The sequence below is a fragment of the Amia ocellicauda genome, chromosome 8, assembly GCF_036373705.1.
Source record: "Amia ocellicauda isolate fAmiCal2 chromosome 8, fAmiCal2.hap1, whole genome shotgun sequence".
NCBI classification, from domain to species: domain Eukaryota; kingdom Metazoa; phylum Chordata; class Actinopteri; order Amiiformes; family Amiidae; genus Amia; species Amia ocellicauda.
The window spans coordinates 7031169-7050732 of NC_089857.1; the positions used below are offsets into that span (position 1 = coordinate 7031169).

General features: G+C 45.7%; 1 protein-coding gene across 1 annotated transcript in view; it reads right to left on the minus strand.

Moving 5' to 3' along the window:
- Positions 1-4677, minus strand: part of LOC136755382 (drebrin) — a 50902-nt gene extending 46225 nt beyond the window's left edge. The window contains exon 1 of the mRNA XM_066711930.1: positions 4050-4677. Within this exon, the coding sequence (XP_066568027.1) occupies positions 4050-4135 (86 nt within the window). The 5' untranslated portion in view covers positions 4136-4677. The remainder of the gene's footprint in view (positions 1-4049) is intronic.
- Positions 4678-19564: the final 14887 nt, after the last annotated feature.

The window sequence follows — 19564 nt, forward strand, 5'->3', positions numbered from 1 at the left end:
AACCACTGTAAAACCATGAAACCATGTTAAAAGTGCATCTATGGTAAACGTTCCAGGGCAAACTTGCATAAGGAAAGCCTTTGGGAAAGTTGGGTTATTGCCAATTAATAAAGGAAATTGCTCTCTCTCTTTCACTCTGATCAACAAAATACCTTGTTAAACACCCGAACCGCAAGTAAAAGCAAGAGCGCAGTACAGACGCGCTGCCATGTCACAGACTTGGCCTCCTCTTAAACTGCGAGCACGCTTGGCTGGCCTTCAAGGTTTCCGTGACAGCAATCGGCCCAAGTCCTGAACACTCTTCCAAAGGAACGTTTTGCAATCCGGTCTCCTAATGAGGACTGGGCATTGCTAAAGCACCTATCAAATTCTGTCTGGCTGCATTTCTGAAATAAGCCACTGCCCAACATAACATCAGAGCACCACTTCGAAAGAATGCAGGTAAGCACTGAACTGAACACCCCACTCACAGATGGGGCACTGGGAAGAAACGGGACATAAATAAAGATCTGTCAATCAACATAGAAGTGTATAAACAGGAAATGAGGGAACTTAAACTATAAACTATAGGGGTATATTTTGTAATCTGAGTTCTATATCAGTTCAACTGCAGTGTTACATCAGAGTGGAGATTTCACACAGAGGCAGACCTAGTAAGTGAGAGAATGGACGTTTAAAGCTGCAGCAGGCGCCAAAGACAACACAAAAGAAGCTCCACAATGCGGTTTCTTTCACGTAAGAGGAAAACACACCAAGGGTATTCATTGCTGGCATATTTTCCCCATTCATCAGGCTTCCACACAAGGTCAGCTGATAACCAAAGCCGAGCGTGGAGAAGGATCACTTTTCAAAACACCCTGTCTCTCTCCCTCCCAGTCTCCAGACACAGCTCCCAGTGATGACCTCATCCACTCTCCAGCCCCCCATTGCTGAGGGAGGGGGGTGATGTGATGGCAACAGAGGAGCACCGAACTATACTGACAATGCCTCCATTTGCACTACTCACTCTTCTAAAAAGACAGGAGTGGGAGAGAGACAGGAGTAGCTTAAAGTAGAAAGTCATTTGGAATAAGGTAATTGAGAGACTTTTTGTTACAGTCTCTCACAATGAGCTCTCTCATTTGGGCAAAACACACACACACACACACACACACACACAGGGACCAGTCTCGCCCTAACACATAATCCAAACATATGCTGATGTGACGGCAGGAGCGGGTCTGAAGCCCTGCTGGCAGAGGCACACATGCCCAGCGCACAGACAGCTCCCAGCGCAGTCTGCTCTGCAAAGCCTCGCGATTGTCAGCGTTTCCACAGGGATTAACTGTGTGGAAAAATCAGAATAGCAACACCCCAGATCGCTTAAGCTGCCAGTGACAGGATGTCTGCGGGAATTAGGTGTTTCGCCCGCTGAAAACTTGCAGAGAACACACTATTTGGATAATATAATAACGCCATTGACAGTGGAGCGTCAAGTCCCGGCACGCTCAAAGCCACAGAAGGAGTCTGAATACAGTGTGAATATCAGATTCTGTTTCATGCACAGACAATGTTTAAACTGTCTCACATTGAGAGTTGCTACAGAGTAACAACAGAGGGAGGGAAAAAAGAAAAAAAAATCTACTAAATAACATTTGTACCCTTTGCGGTCATGAGTAATTGCATTAGGCAATTATGTGACTTTTTAAGAAAATACAAACTCTAGAGATGATGGACTGGGCTGGGGTCATGGGGAAATGTTTCATGAGAGGGAACTAGAATGGAAGTCTTTAGGCTTGAGAGGAAAAATAAACAGACACCGGTTATTATTTCAGACTGAAGCCTTAATGATCACTAAGGAGAGAGCTAACAGTTATTTTGATTGATTCTTTATTTTCCTGTATGGTTTGGCCAGTGCAATGCTCAGTGTGTACAGATCTTTTCTTCGAATGCTTTGGTAGACAACTGTGGTATGACTGTCACACTGAACGATTTTTGTATTTTCATCGATTTGGGCAGACAGGGGTCTTGCTCATGATCAAATGAAACGCACAGCCCCCTGGGTGTCAAATTTGGGGTCATCTGTACTTTCATCAGACTCACCATTTTGTCTGGACCGATACACAAAGAGCAGGCAAGTTGGGGAAAAACAAAAACAGCCTTACAAGCACTACTAGTTTAAAAAATACAAACCGCTTGACATCATTATTCACATGTTTGTTTTGTTTTGTAATGTAACTGTGCTGCCTTTTTTTTAAATGTGTTCTAAAACTGGATTTACAAGTATGGAAATTAACCAGAAAATCCAAAAATAGTACATTTGAAATTCTGAAGAGCTGGGAGAGACGTCTAGCTCCTGCTCCTGCTCAGCTCCAACCTAGATAGTAAAACCGGCCCAGGCCAGAGAGGGACACTTCACAGCCAGACCTGGGGGGGGCAGAGTAACTGTTTTCAGGTGCCAAACAGCCTTCTTTGTCCCACATTTTATTCCTCTGATTCACACACAGCCCCTTTTTTCTGTTCCTTAGGGAGCAGTAACATAGTTCGCATTTCCCTGGTATTCCACTCCTGGCTGTTGAGTCTGATCCTCACTGATCTCTCTCCCTCTCTCTCGTTTCTCCTCCCAATGTTCACAGTCTGTCCATCTCACCCAAAACGGGCAGGGTCTTTGATTGACAAAGCTGCTTCACGGGGATTACTGTAGAGGGGGAAATAAATGCCAGGACCCCAGCAGCACCAAGATTCAAACTCCAGCCCCTGACCACATGTTTCTGCTCCACTACAGGGTCTGACCCACGAGTCAAGCGAGCTTTTGTTATGTTATCCTGCTGGGCAACGTTGGACCTCCTACACTATCTACAAACAAACACCAAAAACGAAACACACGAAGTACAAACAGGTGGTGAACCTGCCCCTACTTTCATTCATGCTTCTCGTTGCCCTCAGTTCTGGCAGGTACTGAACACCACTGTCCTGACTTGCATGTTCAAGCCTCCAATAATGCATTCTACAAACTGAACATTCAACTACCCTCAAACCAAGCCCTTGGGTCTGACTGTTGTTGGACTAATTACAATAAAAAAGGAAAAAAACTTGTTCGTAGTTACTGTAACCAGATGAAACAGGAGAACTCCTCCTTTATGCTTGCAGGGTATGATAACTGAACCCTGCAGTAACTGAACTCTGAAGAGCACTTTTACAGTGTTCACCCTAACAAAAAGTATGTGAAGACATGTTTGACTGTTTGCCCATTGGCCTTTAGATTGACTGGTTGCTTTATAACGATGCACTAAGGGAGAGCCTTGCAGAAACAAGTGTCAGACGATTCTCTGTTGTGGTGCAATAAGGGGTTTTGGTGTGAAAGAGCCAGCGGTTAAACCATGTATTTCAGCACTCAAGATAAATGCATTTTGGGAATATGATAGTGTTGTAGTAGTGTTCGTGTATTTTGTATTGTGTGTATTCGTGCGTGAGTTAGGGGTAGGGAGTAGTTAACGTTTCATAAGCACAGTACACATTAGTACTTCTGATGACGTCGACATATATTACAACTAAAAAATACCTCTCTTCCGTGACTTGTACAAACTAGTGTTGAAACATCTGACTGGGCTTTAATGTGACCTAAAGTGCCGCCTCGACCAGCGCAGCTACGGGAGCGCAGAGCAGTCGTGTACAGGTCGCTCTCTTGTGGCGCAGATCTCCGCAGCTCTGCGCGGCTCCACCAATGGGATCGAGGCAATTCTGCAGATGTGTGCAGAAATGCGTAAATCCGGACTACGTAAACGCGACCATTGTATTTCAGCACAGGCTTGCGCGCACACACACACACACACACACACGCCGAGCGATTACAGCACTAGCGCAACAGCAGGCTGCGCGGCGCACACAATCAACTCCACTGGGACCAATTACAGCCCGCAGCTGCGTACCGGAGCCCTGAAGTAAAGGAATCGACCCAGCAGTACGTTTCCGTGTCCCTGCAAATGATCACACTGTTAAATGTATTGGGAAGGACAATATGAAGTTGCAATGGCAGTGTCCTGTAACTACGCTATAACAGTTTGACTTACCAGTTCGCGGAGGACTTGGGGTTGAGGATGTCCTCTTTGGCAGTGAGGAGAGACAGGCTGTAGGTGCTCAGATTAATGGGCTTCATGGTGATGCTGCTTTTTCTTCGCCAGTTAGTCCCCTTCTATGGTCGCCGTCTAATATCCGCTATAGAAATACGCCGAGACACACACACGCACTCATACAACTAAAACAGCTCATATATAGCGATAGATCTGTGTTATATATATATATATATGTATGTATATATAAAAAGAAAACCTATGTATTTGCTCAGTCAACCAGTGGAACAGCGCTGCTCACACACAGCAAGCACCGATGAAGTCTGTCGCAAACTTCAGCAGAGAGGGGAAAAAACGTATTGAGAGGCAACCTAGAGCCAAAAAGCCCCACCTCCACCATGCAAAAAAAAAAAAAGCGCAGTTAAACAAATTCAGATGGACTTCAGCCCCCGCTCTGCAGCGCTGCACGCCTCGCACAGAGCCCAACAGCGGCAGCACTTCCCAGATTGCCCAGTTTCCGCGGGCCGTCCAGCCTCAGTGCAGCCGCAGTGCAGCCGCTCCGCGTCGTCTGGCTCAGGACTGCGCTGCTGTGGTGGAGCTGCTACCTCCGCCCTGCCTTTTGTTATGGGACTCAAATACAAATAGAGGGGAGACGTTTACTCTCGCACTGCCCGCCTCCTCTTCCCTCTCTCTGTCTCTCGCCCGTGCTTCTCAATCCGCTCTACCCTGGCGCAGGATTGTATTTATTAATATGTATGTGTTCTTGCATTCCTAACTGCACATTAGTTAGTAGCTATTGTAGTTGTTGTTGTTGTTGTTGTTTTTGTTTTTTGCTCCCATACCTCTATAATTTCAAATGCACCAAACGCAAAACAGCACATATCAAAGAATATATATATATATATATATATATATATATGTGTGCAAAACCACAGTATTTTCTGCACTTTTACGGTAGACTCTACCAGACAGACTCCGACACGTTGACTTTGCACCCGAGCTAAGCTGGCATCCAGTGACCCTTAAGAGCAGAGGACTTAACAACTGAACCTTAGACTTTTCCCTGAACACTGTAAAAGAACCAATGATAATTAAGCTTCCTGGTATGATTAATTTCCATTCAATTAAAAATAGTTTGTAACAACTATATGATGGATAGATAGGTAGCCCTACCATTGTACACATAGTGGTGTTGTCCATATGTTCTACAACAGTTCTGCCCTGGGTGGCTGAATTTGTGGTCCTCAAGAGTTTCCCCATTTCCAAGTGTAACTAGTGTTGTTCACAGGTCTGCTCCAGTTTATTCCTGGTGCTGGGTTGAATTGTGGTGCAAAAGGGGCAATGTTTGAACACAGTAGAGCTCTATACACATAAAACCTCCCCAATATTTAGCATAAAGGTGACACAGGCTCCTGCCCTGAGTGAAGTGTGCAGGGTACAGTGTTCAGTGTTTAGGGCGATATCTGCAGGAACCCATTCAGGGTGATACCCCCCCGCCCCCCTGCAAATGCCCATTCAGCCGCTCTGTCAGTCCTCATTGTTGCAGTTCATTCAGAATGGCAGGCGGCCTGGACGTCACCGGAAAGCCTTTTACAGTGTGGAAAGCATGACGCCTTTAAGTTAATCGCTACACACTGGGGCCTGTTTATACCATCACAAAAACTGGGTCCCTGTGCCCAGTTTCATGGGAACCACATTCCGTATTTAGGCTGTGACTTTACAAACAAGAAAATGAAAGAAAAATGGGCATGGCTGGTGTGATCTATTAATCCCACTTTACTGGGAATGTTTCTCATTAAGTGTGTGTCCTGGTATATTAGCTGTATGTTTGCCTGGAGATTTTGAACAGAAGGGGTTGGTGGGCCGGGCAGGATTTTGTGGGCATATTTTGCAATGTTTACATTGAAACAACATAAACACCACAACTGTATCATTCATGTAATAAGGTGTTTCTTGACATGCATTTTATCCAATATCAATTCAACAGTGCCTGCTGTGGCTGGGCATAATATCGTCCAAGCGTCTGGCAAGATTCTGCCAACCCCTATAATTCAGCTTCAGTGTCCAGCCTTAGATAACATGTGGTCAAGGATATTTTCCTCTAGACTGATGGATTGCTTTAAGTACTAGGGACACTCATTCATGGACAAATGTGTACACACAGTATGCAAATAACAACCACAAACAGTGAACACAGAGTAAACGAGTGAAACACACAAAAGTTCAGTTCTATAGCCATTAGATCACATTGCCTCCCCATTTCTGGCATATCTTCTGTACCTCTAGGCCCTCCTTGTTGGTGAACTCTACTGATCAGCCCACGCTGTCTTCCCCCTGCGCTCTCTCTCAGAACCCCACTTCTAATCACCTTGGCACACAACCTCCCGCTATCTCTGGCAGTCTCTCAGCTCTAACCGCCAACCCCTCCTGCCTTCCTATCTTCCTATCCATTCTCCCACCTCCTCCGACTAGTGACCACAGTTAAACTGTGTTAAAAGTGCAAAAATCCTCCTGTCAGTTTACCGGGGTAAACTCGTGTCAGGGACATTCCCGCCAAGGAGATTCTGGAATCCTGCAGTCAGCTTTCTGAAGGTTCGGGACGGACCAATTCCTAGGAGAGGAAGCAGGCCATTGCTCGGATCTGTCCGTAAAAGGCAAACAGCCCTGAGCTTTCCTGAGAGTCACACACAGACTCGGGAGTTAATTAAGGCCAGTGGTTCTCAGACAGTGAGTATCCATGCCCAGAGAGAGAGAGGGAGATAGAACAACGGATGGGCAGAAGTCATTTCTCTCCCATAACTTTGGCTTCCTGTCATTAACTTTTAAGATTTTTATTTTTTCCCCCTGCAATAAAAAGGCAGAATAATGCTACAGTCTGCACACTGGAGAATTTCCTCTATGTCCGGGAGGCAGGGCATGGGATGCACATGGTATATATTTTTTTCTTTAGTGCAACAGTAGCCAGCAATGAGAATAGCCAACACATAGCCAATCCCATCTCTGTCCTGAGAGAAGCACCTCATCACCTTTTATTAAATTCAACCGTTAAACCCATAGCCATTACTCACAGGGGCTGGTGACACGGGCACACTTTTGGTTTCGATTTTAAGTTTGTCTTCACGAGTGTTGTTTTGTTTTTCTGCCTTCCCTGGATTTTACTTTTACAACTACAAACTATGTATATACGCTCTATTGTCTGTTTATCTGTTTTGGCCCGTGTTGATGCTGGAAATGTAATTTTGTCCACACACAGGAAAGAATGTGTCCAATTCTGAGTCACGGAGGTGCCTGAAGAGGAAATCTGAAACATGCCCTGGTAAAAAGAACCCGAGGAGATGCGATTCAGCCTCAGCTTTGTGTGTTAGTGCCACCTTATGCGGGCCTTGAAGTCCTGTCTGAGGAGTACCCTGCCTTGTGCCCCATGTCTGCCATGTTAGGCTCTGGCTCACTGCAACCCTGCGCCGGCTGAAGCGGTTATCGATTATGCCTGGATTTAATCCCGGCTTTTCATTGTCTGCTCTTGCTCTGTCAGACCGTTCAGTTGCTGGTCTTTACTGAGCTCAGTGTTGCGCCACCAGATTCATCCCAGTTCACTTTGCATTTAATTTGGGACTCCACTATAAAAGCACGTGGACAGTAAATGGCTTTCAGACAGCCCTATATGGATGTATTGCCATCACTCCAACAGCCCTGAACTGGACAGTACACCCCCCACACTCCTCTCTGCTCTACCCCATTAGCTTAGCATTGAGGCATTAAAAATACTGAGAGGAAGGAATCTAGCAATGTAGTTTCTTTCGCTTTACAAACAAATCACTGAAGGCTGGATTTGAAAAAAAAAGCAGAAGATCTTCTCTTCCTGGTTCTCGCTCCACTGATTGTCATTGTCACAGGGAGATGAACATATGAACTATCCCCTCAAAGACTAACTCTGGAACAGATGAGTCCCAGCTGGATTTATGGGTTGAATGGAATAAAACAAAGCAAACACCAGGCCACGAGAAAGCATCTTTCCTTTACTGAGTTCAGCAGTTCCTCATCACATACCTACACATTTAATGTTACACCAAACACATCACTATTTCCTTTTAGTGAGTCAACCACATAGATAATCTGCTAAGAAACAAATAATAACAGGGGGCGGTACGGAAGTGAGCATGCGGCCCACACAAGGTTAGGTGGCAGATAAGAAACGTTAATGGCAAACACCATTGCATTAAGAGGTGCATTTTGGAGGCCAGCATTGGACACTTTGTTTATATGCGTGATGTTTTTCCCCCGAACTGAAACGAACAGAGGTAGCACACAGATAAGCTGTACAAAACGGGAGCAAATGCAAAGTCCCGAAACCCCAGCCTTTCTGTGCAAGAGCCCTGCTGTAGCACAATCCACAGGGGAGTCCTCCCATCAGCACTCTACACTGAACGCCTGCCTCCCTGACACGGCGTGTTGGGGTCTGCTCCGTCTTGTGCTCGGTGTTGTGAACCTACATGCCTGGGAGCCACATGAGATGTTTGCTTTGCTGTTTTACTCTGTAACTAAGAACAGAAATCTGGCCTGCCTGCCAACAGAAGAAACACACTCCTCTCTCTCTCTCTCTCTCTCTCGTCTTGTTTATTTTGCACCATTGGAATATATGAATGAACCCTGCCCCCCCCAATCCTTGCTTTCCTTTGTTCATTTAAAAGCATTGGAACTGAGGCTATCCGTCATCGCCTGGAGAGCGGCTTCAGAGTGCAGGAAAACACAGGATGTTTTACAGATGGAAGACAAGTCTGAATTGCTGCTCAGGGCCTCTGGAAAGATATCCGGAAGCTAGAGGAACCTACGTTAAAATTTCCCTTAGAAGAAGCTTTTGAACCAGCCTGTACGTCTTTATCTTGTATTTTTTTATTTTTTGGTTGTTTTTCCCTTGCTTCATGTCCATACTGGTTGAGACTCTACACAAATAAGGGATGTATTTATTTCTTTATTTGTTTGTTCTTGGCTTAATTCCTCTTTGTTTGCCTCTTCTTTAACTTCTCTTTATCTAGTGCACCCCCACCACACAATGTACATGAATTGGTTAAAGAAGAACTATTCTGATTGAGTTGTAAACAGTTGCTGCAATCTAGATTTCCAAAGCAGGTGAACACAAAGGTTATAGGGGGATCTTACCACTCTCCCAGATTATAATGTTTGCTACTCAGAATCAGTCGGCAACAGGCAGTCTGTCAAACATGAGCTCATGACTTTAAAACAAATTTGTGGAGGCCATATTTGCCTGTGGTGGTTTGTACAGAGGCGTCCAGAATATATTAAGACAGTCATTGGAGTTATTTCCCTCTAATGAATGGGCTGGACCACTCCTACGGTTTATGGACTGCGATGCCAGGCTTTCCCCACATCCACACTGCGAGCTACAATCGGGCCACTGTTGTCCGTCTGTGGGCTGGGCGCTAGTTAGCTGTGATCGGTCGTATCAGCGTTGGTGCATGGTTGTTATCCAGGCCTCACGTCTGTGTTTGTGAAAAGATCTCAAAGTGTCTGTTACCTAGCAGCACTAGGTGGGAGTGTTATTGTATTCTACGCCACTTGATATATTTAGATGGAAAGCAGTCGGGACTATAGTGACAGGGATCCAGCAGGAAACAGAGAACTACACTAACAGGACAACTTGAAACGTTTTGTTTTTCGGCCCAGTACAAAAATTAGTTCTGCTTTTTGGAACCCTGAATGATCTCCAGAAGACATTCCCATTCGAATATTCTCTTTCAAAAGGTACACCTTAAATGTTGCCTGTTTCCCTCCGAAAACTGTGAGCAGTTCAGACTCCAAACACTGAGAGAATGTTTTTTCCCAAATGATTTCTAACAGTCTGAAAGGATGGGATGGGATTCTGGGTACAGAGCAACTCTCTGTCTGTCTCTCTGTGTGAGAGAAAGAGGGAGAATTGGATGGAGATGAGAAGAACTGGGGGATAAATAAAAAGAAGGCAGAGTTAAAGAGCGCGAGGAAGAGAAAGAGAGAGAGAGAGAATGTGGGGGAGAGACAGAGAGAGTAGTTGAGAGGGAGAGGTCAGGAGAATTTCCCAGGGCACACAGATTCTTGCGGAGGGCGGCTGTTTTTCCTTTTCTTGGGGAATGCACCCGCCTTGGCTGTGTTGTCTGATAAGGCCGCGTTCACACAGCGAGACTGATCGGCGCAGTTATTTGCAGCTCCCCAGCACTTTCTCTTTTCTGCGTTTGACCACAGATTGAGGCTGAACAGCTGCTCAGGTTGGAGATGTGAGGAAAGCCCCTGGCTGAAGGCTTGAGGTAAAGACACTGCACTTTTTTTTTTCGAATGACACAAACTCAAGACCACGGCGGACTGCTGCAAAGTCAAGATATGGCCCTGCCACGATCGCAGTGAAGAGATCTCTGCCATTAAGATGGCTGCTGTGTCGATTGCAGCTTTCAAGTACAACTCTGAGCGCCTTTCTCCCAGCTTGAGCTTCCCCCGAACGAACGGGTCCCGAATGGAAACAAAACGCTCATAAAGACGGATGAGACAGCGCTCCTGGCTGCACTCATGCAGGGCAGATGTCTGTAAATGCATGACTTAGGATTTTGCTGCGGTCACAGGCATGCCACTTCATAACAACTCATTTATTGCAATTCTGACTGAAGATTTTATAGGCAATGGGAAGTGAAGTCATGCAGGTCTATTTTAAGAGTGTTGGAATAGTTTCGTTTCCTTCAAAGCATTGTTTTTGCATCTTGAAGGTCGACCCACTCCCAGTGCTGTGCCTGGAGTGGGAGAGACTCGGGGGGCTGTACTAGCTGTAAGAGACATGAGACACGCAAAGGCCTGCCACCACCCCCCACCACCACATCAGAGAACGAGGCAGAATATTGCTGACACCCAACCAAACCTCCTCCATCTGTGCAGCTCAGCGCCCACAGCGTGCCAACAGGGAAGTGGTTACTGCTGCTGGGGTGGCCAGCTCCCTCTCCTCGCAAGCCATTCCTCTGTTTCTCATGTTCTGGGACTGATGCATTTTATACATTCCCACACAGGCCGAGTGACTAAGTGACAAAGGGACAATGACAGTGTCCTGTTGTTCAGCTAATTGCAAATGGAACAAACAGAGCTTTTGACATTCCCAGTTCACTCCTCTGTGCAGTGCAGGGGCGCACACTAATGCATCGTTGCACGTGTCCCCTACTCACCAAATCGGGATAGAGGAAGTCACCGCAAAAAATCTGATTCCCCTCCATTAACATGCCAGTGTTTCCAGTGGGAACACAGAGCTCTCTAGTCGCATGCTGCCTCAATCTGACCCCTCTGGGAACAGCAGATCAAATAGCTAAGGCCAAGCAGCATGCTGAATAAATATTTGTGATGGTTAAATGCAGTGCAGCCAGCAAACAGGGCACAAACAGCTCCATTATCAGGTTAAGTGTTTAAGTAATGACCTCATATGAATACTGCTGGGAGCTTTTAAAACCCAGGACATGCCTTTCTTCACGTCTCGCTGTCCTGAATCAGTCACGACTCATAGGGCTGGTGCAGGGCTTTCATTCACGGAAAAAGAGATTGTCTTTTTGTGCTGTAGTTCTGAGAAATAAGCAGGTTGCACACAGCAGTAGTTCCCAAAACACATACACAACATTACAAAAGCTAACACCATCCGCATAAAGAAATAATCTCAGGAGTGCAATAATGTGACTAGGGAGGGCCTAATAAACCTTTCTATTAGCGTCTCATTAATGCTAAGTAACAGCTCGTTTGACTTATTATCCAAATAATCACTTAAATTGGGGGAACGAAGGTTTGGGGTTGAATTAAATCCAGAGCACCCTGCAGACCCTGCAGGTAAGGTTTAACCGGCATTGACCGCCACCTCCTGGTGGGTCTCTGGCCTGCACCTAGAAAAATCTATTTCTGTGGAGTTGTTTACCATCTCGATTTCATTGCTTTTGCAAACTGTTACGCTTTGTTGCACCATTGCGCATTTTATGCAGATGATGGAGCTGCAGTGACACTTGTCAGAGACAGCGAGGTGGATATCAGCCTCTCTAAGACATTTCAAAGGCAGCTATTTCTCAGTAGCATTGCAGCTGGAAATAATTTACAAATTCACTATATAAGTCATTAAACAACCACCCTCTAGAATCTAGCGACAGTAACGACTGAAATAATACCGAAAATGGGATATGACCGTTAACTGGAAAGCTGAGAGGAAAGCAATGGTATGTTGTTTTCTATCTTCAGACAGTCATTGTTCATTGAGTTCATTGACCTCCCGATCACTCAGCAGCTCGCGTTTCAGAGATGTGTGAAGATGCAATGCCCAAGTACAGCCAACAGATGGAGCCAAACGCCTCTTTTATCGGCCGTTGCTTATTCATTTCTCTGCGTCCTCGGATGATGGAGCCATCAGCAGCTCTGATACGCAGCAGGTACGGAGACAGTTTTCACGCCCAGAATTTGAGGCTGTGTTTTCTCTGCTGCTTCATCTATTCAGTCCATGAACTGAATCCATGTGTACTTGAAAACGTTTCCCATGAAATGTTTTAGCAGGTAGCAGGTAGATGGACTGAACATTAAAAAAATAATGCTTCTTTCAGCCTACAGTCTCCTGGGTCTGTTTGAGCTGGCACTGGAAGGGTTAAGATGTTTAAGTCAATCAATCAATCAATCAATCAATCAATAAGTCAAGTATTGACCCTAACGCCACTTCAGTGGAACTGTGCCTGTGGACCCAGAATTCCCTGTGCCAGCGACACTGGCTGCTCATAGGGAAGCTTACTGTCCCAGGAGCCACACACTGGCACTGAGATGCTGTTCTGTACTGTGCTGTACCCCATTCTCCTGCACAGTCAGGTACGGGCACATGCGTGGTACAGAATTTTGGAAAAGTCGCATATGAAATAGGTAAATGCATACATAATTAAGATTAAACTTTATTCCAATTAAACAAGTTCCTGCCAAAACAGAATCCCACACCGAGCCCACACAAATGTCAACCCGACTCAGGTAACTCAATAGAAAAGCAACCCTAACCTTGGCAGATGTCTTAGTTCAATGGGGAGTCAAACCCTAACACTGGCACAGACCAAATATTCAAATACTTAAAATAATCCCCTCTAAAAAACTCAAAAAGAAGACCATTCTGGTAGTCATTAAAATTTAAAATGACCAATTAAGATTATTATTATCCCCATTTCGTTTTTAGTTTAATTTAAAAAAAAATCATTTAACATTCAGAATTTCAGTTTAAACTGGGAGAACAACCAATTACCATAACCCATAAATAAAGTTCCCAATATGCAACTGTGATACAGAGAAGCCAAGAGACTAGACATTCCGGCCTGTGACAAGGAATGAACCGATCTGCCATGGAGTTTTGAAATAAAATCACAAATGAAGGAAGGATAAACATCTCCCAAACATCAAGAAAAGAAGTGCCAGAATAAGGCAACTAAATGAAAATAGAATTAGTATTGGGTGAACAGGAGGAGTGTATAAGCACTGCATTTGAATTGTGTTTTAGTTATCCATCCTGAACTGTGTAGAACATCTTGCACAGTGCTCATGGACAGTGCTGTTGTGCCGTGCCGCCCTGAAGTGCACTGCGCACAATCTTATCGCATCGCATTGTTTTGCATTGTGCTGTCTGACAATTACCTCAGCTCCCTCCCAGCACAGTGACCTTAAAACCTCCTTTCTGCTCCATTGGCTGATTCAGAGCCCGGCAGTGCTGGCAGGCAGCGCTGTTACATAATGCCATTAGCGGGCCGGTGAATCGGGTTCTTATTGACGTTTGCTCCCTGCTCGGTCCATTTCCATGTGCGCTGGGTCAGTGTGGGAGTGCGCCGCCCCGGGGCCCTGCCAGGCACTTCAATCCTGCTGCAATTATCCACACTGGAGGGGCTAGTGAGCATTATTAACACTGCCCATCGACGCTGCTCATTCACACCAAACACTGATATATTAACCCCCCTCAGGGCCGTCGCAGTATATTCACACTGAACGCTGTAGAATTAAGACATTGCCATTGATCCCAACCTAGGCCCCTTCCCCTGCCTGCCCGCCCGCTCTCTCTCCCCCAGTCTATCAGAGCTCTTCTCAGCACCCATTCCCCCTGAGAGCCATCGATTATTCCATTCCCAGAGGGCCGTGGGCCAGCGCTGGCTGAGCTGGACCCGGACCAACTGGCACAGAGCTCGGACAGGGGGAGACAGAGGACACTGAGGAAGTCCACCAGTAAAAAAATAATCTTTCTCTTTTTCACTGCGTCCCCAAGCCTCTCTCTGGCACACTCTCCCAATTAAATGAAACTAAATTGTATGAAACAAAGTTAAATTCACTTCACTTCACCGCCAAAGGGCTCTTTTGGCATGACCAGGGCACACACATCTTGCCAACATTTTATACGGCAATAAGCGCGACAAAACCAAAAGAAGACACATTCATATACCTTTTAAAGACATTGCAATGCATTTACCAACATGTTTTACTTGTTTTACAGCTCTCTCTTTCACTCTCTCCCACTCAAAATAAGGAACTGCTTGCTTTTCATGCAAGATTTAAAAAGAGAGTAGATGCAGACAGGAGTGGAAAAAAAATCATTCTTCCCCAATAAAGGGGAATATACATGTATAAAATTGAGCATAATTCATTTTCTGCAGCTGTCGTTAATCTGTTTAAACATGGCGATGCCCCAGTGTTCTTGTCAGCGAGCGCCGTGTGTTTTAACCATTCTCTTTGTCGCTGTTGAGCGCTGAGTGAATGGCAGCGCTGACCCCATTCACAAAACGCAGCAGACAGACCCAGCTATCTTTTATTCATGACCAGCGACAGGAATATCTCTCTCTCTCTCTCTCTGTCTCTTTCTCAATGTTATGAATGAAAAAAATGTCTGCTCCTTTTGCGCGTCTAATTCCTTTTTCCTTCCCCTTCCCAGCCTAAGCAACACAAAAGGTACCAACAGAAGTGCAAAACGCAGAACAAAATAAAATAAAATAAAATAAATATGGATCGAGGCACGAGAGAGAGTGCGGAGGTGTGCTTTATTCAGTTTCTCAGTGTCCCCCCTTTTTGTCATGAAGAACATTGCATCATGCAGTAGCTGTGATGCTGAACATACAGACAGGAGGGTGACACCTCCTACCATGAAAATCATTGTCTACAGAATGGCCTAGCTCCACACTGGACAGATCCCCAGGTAGAAAAGACTGTATTTATAATGTATTTAATACATAGGAATATAAATAATACACTGAGCTGGAGCTGAAGATCTGTCTTGAGAGATAACACATTATGATGTCTGTTTGAAGTTTTTATTTTCACCTTATGGCCCAATTCAGAGTTCAAATGGCAAGCTGAGACAGAACATCTCTTTGTTGTGGATAAAGTGGGAGATTTATTACAAAGAACATAGTTAGTTTCGGGAAGGCTGCAAAAGACAGAGACGGGCCGTGTAATACCCTTGCAGGCAGACTTTCTAAGACAAACACAGCATGAATTATTCAATATAAACAAGCAGCTATCATACTTCACTGGAGGAAGGAGATGGAGAGATGGAGCCATCGAGAGGGAGAGCCAGGAAAGGGCGAGGAAGAGACAGAGGAATGATAATCAGGAAATTATTAATTCAGTTGCAATTAAGATACAAACTCACTGTCATATCTTCCACTAATTCCTCAAAAGGTCCCTGTGATATACCACTTGAAATAAGTAGATCTCTGCGTGTGCGTGTGAAAGAGAGAGAGGAGTTCTAATGAATCTTTTGAGAAGTGACAGGAGGGGAAGAGAGGGAAGTGTTCTGGGAAAGAAAGAGCGATATAATGAGATTAAAATGAGTTCGCAAAAGAGGGAGCGAGAGAGAGAGAGACAGCAAGACAGGAAGGAAGACAATAATAGGATGAGAGAAGCAGTCTGGAAACCGACTGACGGATGAAACAGCATTTACTGCTCCCCCTGGACTCTGCTGAAGATCAACATCAACTCATGATGCATTACACTGGCATTAATATCCACGCTGCTGTGGATGAGACGTGCGTACTGAAGGGCATCGCTGGTAAATAAACACCAAAGCGCAGCAGCAGTCCCCGCCATCTGTTTCTGAGGACAGGTGCCCTAGACGTTGCCTGTTTGTCTTTCCCAGGGCCTGATCAGTTATCAGGGCTGGCTGTGTGTTATCTCAGGGACTCTTGAACATGAAGGGAGACAAAATGAGTGTGCTTTCCCTTGTCTGTAGAGGAGAGCGCGTCCTACTGTCCCTGACCATGTCATGTCATCTGCTTAGGATGTCCTTCTGGGCCAGGATGGCTAACCTCATTCCTTTAGGGTCTTCTTGCTTAATTAGCCTTAATTAATCTTCTATGCCTAGCCCTCCCTTTAGCATATATCTAGGACTTAAATGTATTAAGTCTGCACTTGTACTAGGATGTCTGCTTATTGAATTGTGTACAGATTGTATTGATGCACTTTGTAATGCTTTGAAATGTTTATTGTGTAAACTGGATACGGGATAAGAGCATCTGCTAATAAACAAATAATAATCATAATAATAAACAGACAAATGTGACCAGGCCTCTCCAAGGAGAGCTGGAGAGCTCCTGGTGGTAAAGGCGGTTCATGGTTGCCCAGGATTGGTCGATTGACCCCTGTTGCATCAGTCACAGCTTTGTAAGTCATCGCTTTATTGGTCCTCCATAATACCCATAATTCTATGCTTTGAAACTGGTAGAAACTCTTCCCATGCGAAGCAGTGTGACATGACTGTACGTGCCGTGGAGCTGCATCCCTACATACCTGGTGTTTCCAGAATAGGAGAGTATATGCGTGCCAAATAATGGTCTGGTCTATATTTATCACAATAAACATGAGGGACACTTGAAGACCAAAGAGGTTATACATTTCCAGACCAGAGCTCTCCAGCTGGGTCCAGCATGTCACAGGGGCTGGGGTGGGGATATCAGACTGGTCTGTAGCCCCACATGAGGAGGCCAGAAAACACCAGCTTGGGCCAATTGCTCAACTCAGCACTCTCTAGCTGTCAAGCTTGAGAAAGAACAGCGGCGGTCTTCTCTCCCCCACCTTGTGTTATCAGTGACACTTCCTAACGAGATGCTGCGTCCTAACGAGCTAAAAAAGTCACTGCGTCTGTAATCACAGCCTGGTAGGGGGTTCAGTATGGATGCCCACTCAACAGAAAGTGCTCCCAAACACATGAGTGTGGCAGGGAGAGTGCTGAGAGGCTGTCTGTGCCACCGGCTGAGCCCAGGACCCCACACTGATGAAGCCATGGCAACAGTGCCAGAGCAGCCAGGATTTGTACCTGAGCAGCAGACTGGTGAGACCCTCCACCAACCCCGGCTCCCAATGCCACCTGCCTTGCATCACCATCTGCCACACACAAAGGGTATATTGGGACCTGGGCAGGGGGAGAGAGATTACATAATTTTTTTGAATTGGACTTGAACACAACTGAAACAACTAAAATCCAACAGCTCAGTTACTCAGGGAAAGATATTTTCTAGAACTTTCTGTAACTCTGCCCAGGAGAGCTGGTGCTGCCCAGCAATCTTCAAAAGCAAGAGCAGTGTGGCAGCGATGTAATAAAATATGTAGTGCAATCACAGGGAAAGCAGTTTACGCTTGAGTTCAGAGTACAGTACAAATGCAGGGAGTACAAGGAGTGGAGTGGAGTGCCAAAACACAGTCTGAGTATCCAGTATTCTCAAAGGAAATAACAGCGATCACAGATCAATGCCGCCACGTCGATTGTAGACACACATGTGAGTCAGAGTTGAGCTGGCCGATGTCAGTGTCGTAACACACTTGCTCCCGAGGCAGCGAGAGTCCCAGTGAGATTTCCTCAGGAGAGAAACTGTGCCTGCGGTCAAGGCCTGGATGGGAACAGCTGTCTCGGGCACAGCTCTGGTCCATACGGGGCCAAAAGACTGGTCCCCTGACGTGGGGGCAGGTATGAGCGCCCTCCCAAGCCTAGAGGGCTTGACATTGCTGTATCATATTTGGTTTTGGTTCAGTTCAGTACAGAACTGGGGAAGTAGTTGGGTTCAACATGCCGTAGTATACCATGTTATGTATTTAAAAGGCATGTTTACTGTGGTAGGCCATGGGTTATTCATAGTAGAGTGTAGTAAAGCCTCCCCTTGCCCATCACCTGACTCTCATGTAGGAGGTGGTGAGGTCATTTTAAATCAAGCAACTAAGCTCAGTTTATAAATATATACAATCAGAGAAGCCTCTCAGACTTGCAATTGAATCGTTTACATGTGCTATTCTGAGAAAGCTCAAAACATCTGAACGAGGTCATAATCAACCAAATACACAATCACATACAGCAGGCAAAATTCGATCTTCCCCGTGCTGAGTTTCGGGTGACTGGACTGCATTCACCCCTATTGACCAGGAATAATTAACCCTGACAGTAACTATCCTAAGATTAGTTTAACCAACACATACCGATTATCCTGACAAGGCAGATAACAGGCAGTGCTATAACACACAAACAAACAGACACCGAGGCCAAAACAAATATGGACGTTAACCCCGGTTACTGAGAAGCATTGATTGGTGATAATGACTCTGTGACTGTGACAGAGGCAACATGTTGAGAGAGACAACTGGAACATCTTGTGCCAATGCCAAACGGCAAGTGAAGCACAAAGAGCCCCAGGGCATCCCGAAGGAGCCAGAGAGAGATAAAACCAGGAGAAGAGCATGTGCAGTAGCCCTTTAAGACTCAGCTGTCCCTGCTGAGGTGGGTGCAGTGTTGCCAGCTGCCTTTCACATTGATATCTCTGAATCGGGCCTCGCAATGGGCACAGCCCCTAGGAGCAAGCTAATCAGATTACGGCACAGCAGACCCTCCTTGACCACAGACATGGTGCCACCTTGACCCCCAGCACGGACCCAGCTGTCCACTAGTTGCCCAAGAGATAGCAGAGGAGATCTGTGCTATTTGGGGATTAGGCTGTACTCTGCTAGGATACTGTCAACACATAAATACATCGTAAAAATCGACGAAGGGGGATAGATTTTGAGGCATAAAATAGCCACAAATATTACTAGAGGAAGGACAACAACCTTGATCACCCCCGCTGCTGGGTAGACCATCACTTGCATCATGAAAGGGTCAGACGTGCCTGCAAAACCAGTCTACTATGCTTTTATTGGGCTGTTCCATTGCATCTCCACCTGGTACCAGCAGAGGCCGCCCTGTGAGTAACGGCCCTGCCAGCTGTAGCCCATTAAGCACAACTCGTGCAGGGCAGCCTGGGACGCGGCAGTATTTTCAAACGAGAGTGAAAATAACAACAACAGTAATTAAAGAAGTGTGCACCGAGTAGAGCAGACTTTGGCCGCAACACGTTATCTTCGCACCCCAGGTCTAGCAACACAGAGTCACAGGATCTGCAGTTTTTCAAGGCTCAGGCTTTAAAAAAAGACCAGTAAAGTCTGCAAATAGACTGTTATGTAATCAGAGCTGTGCCGCAGCAGAGAGATAATATTTG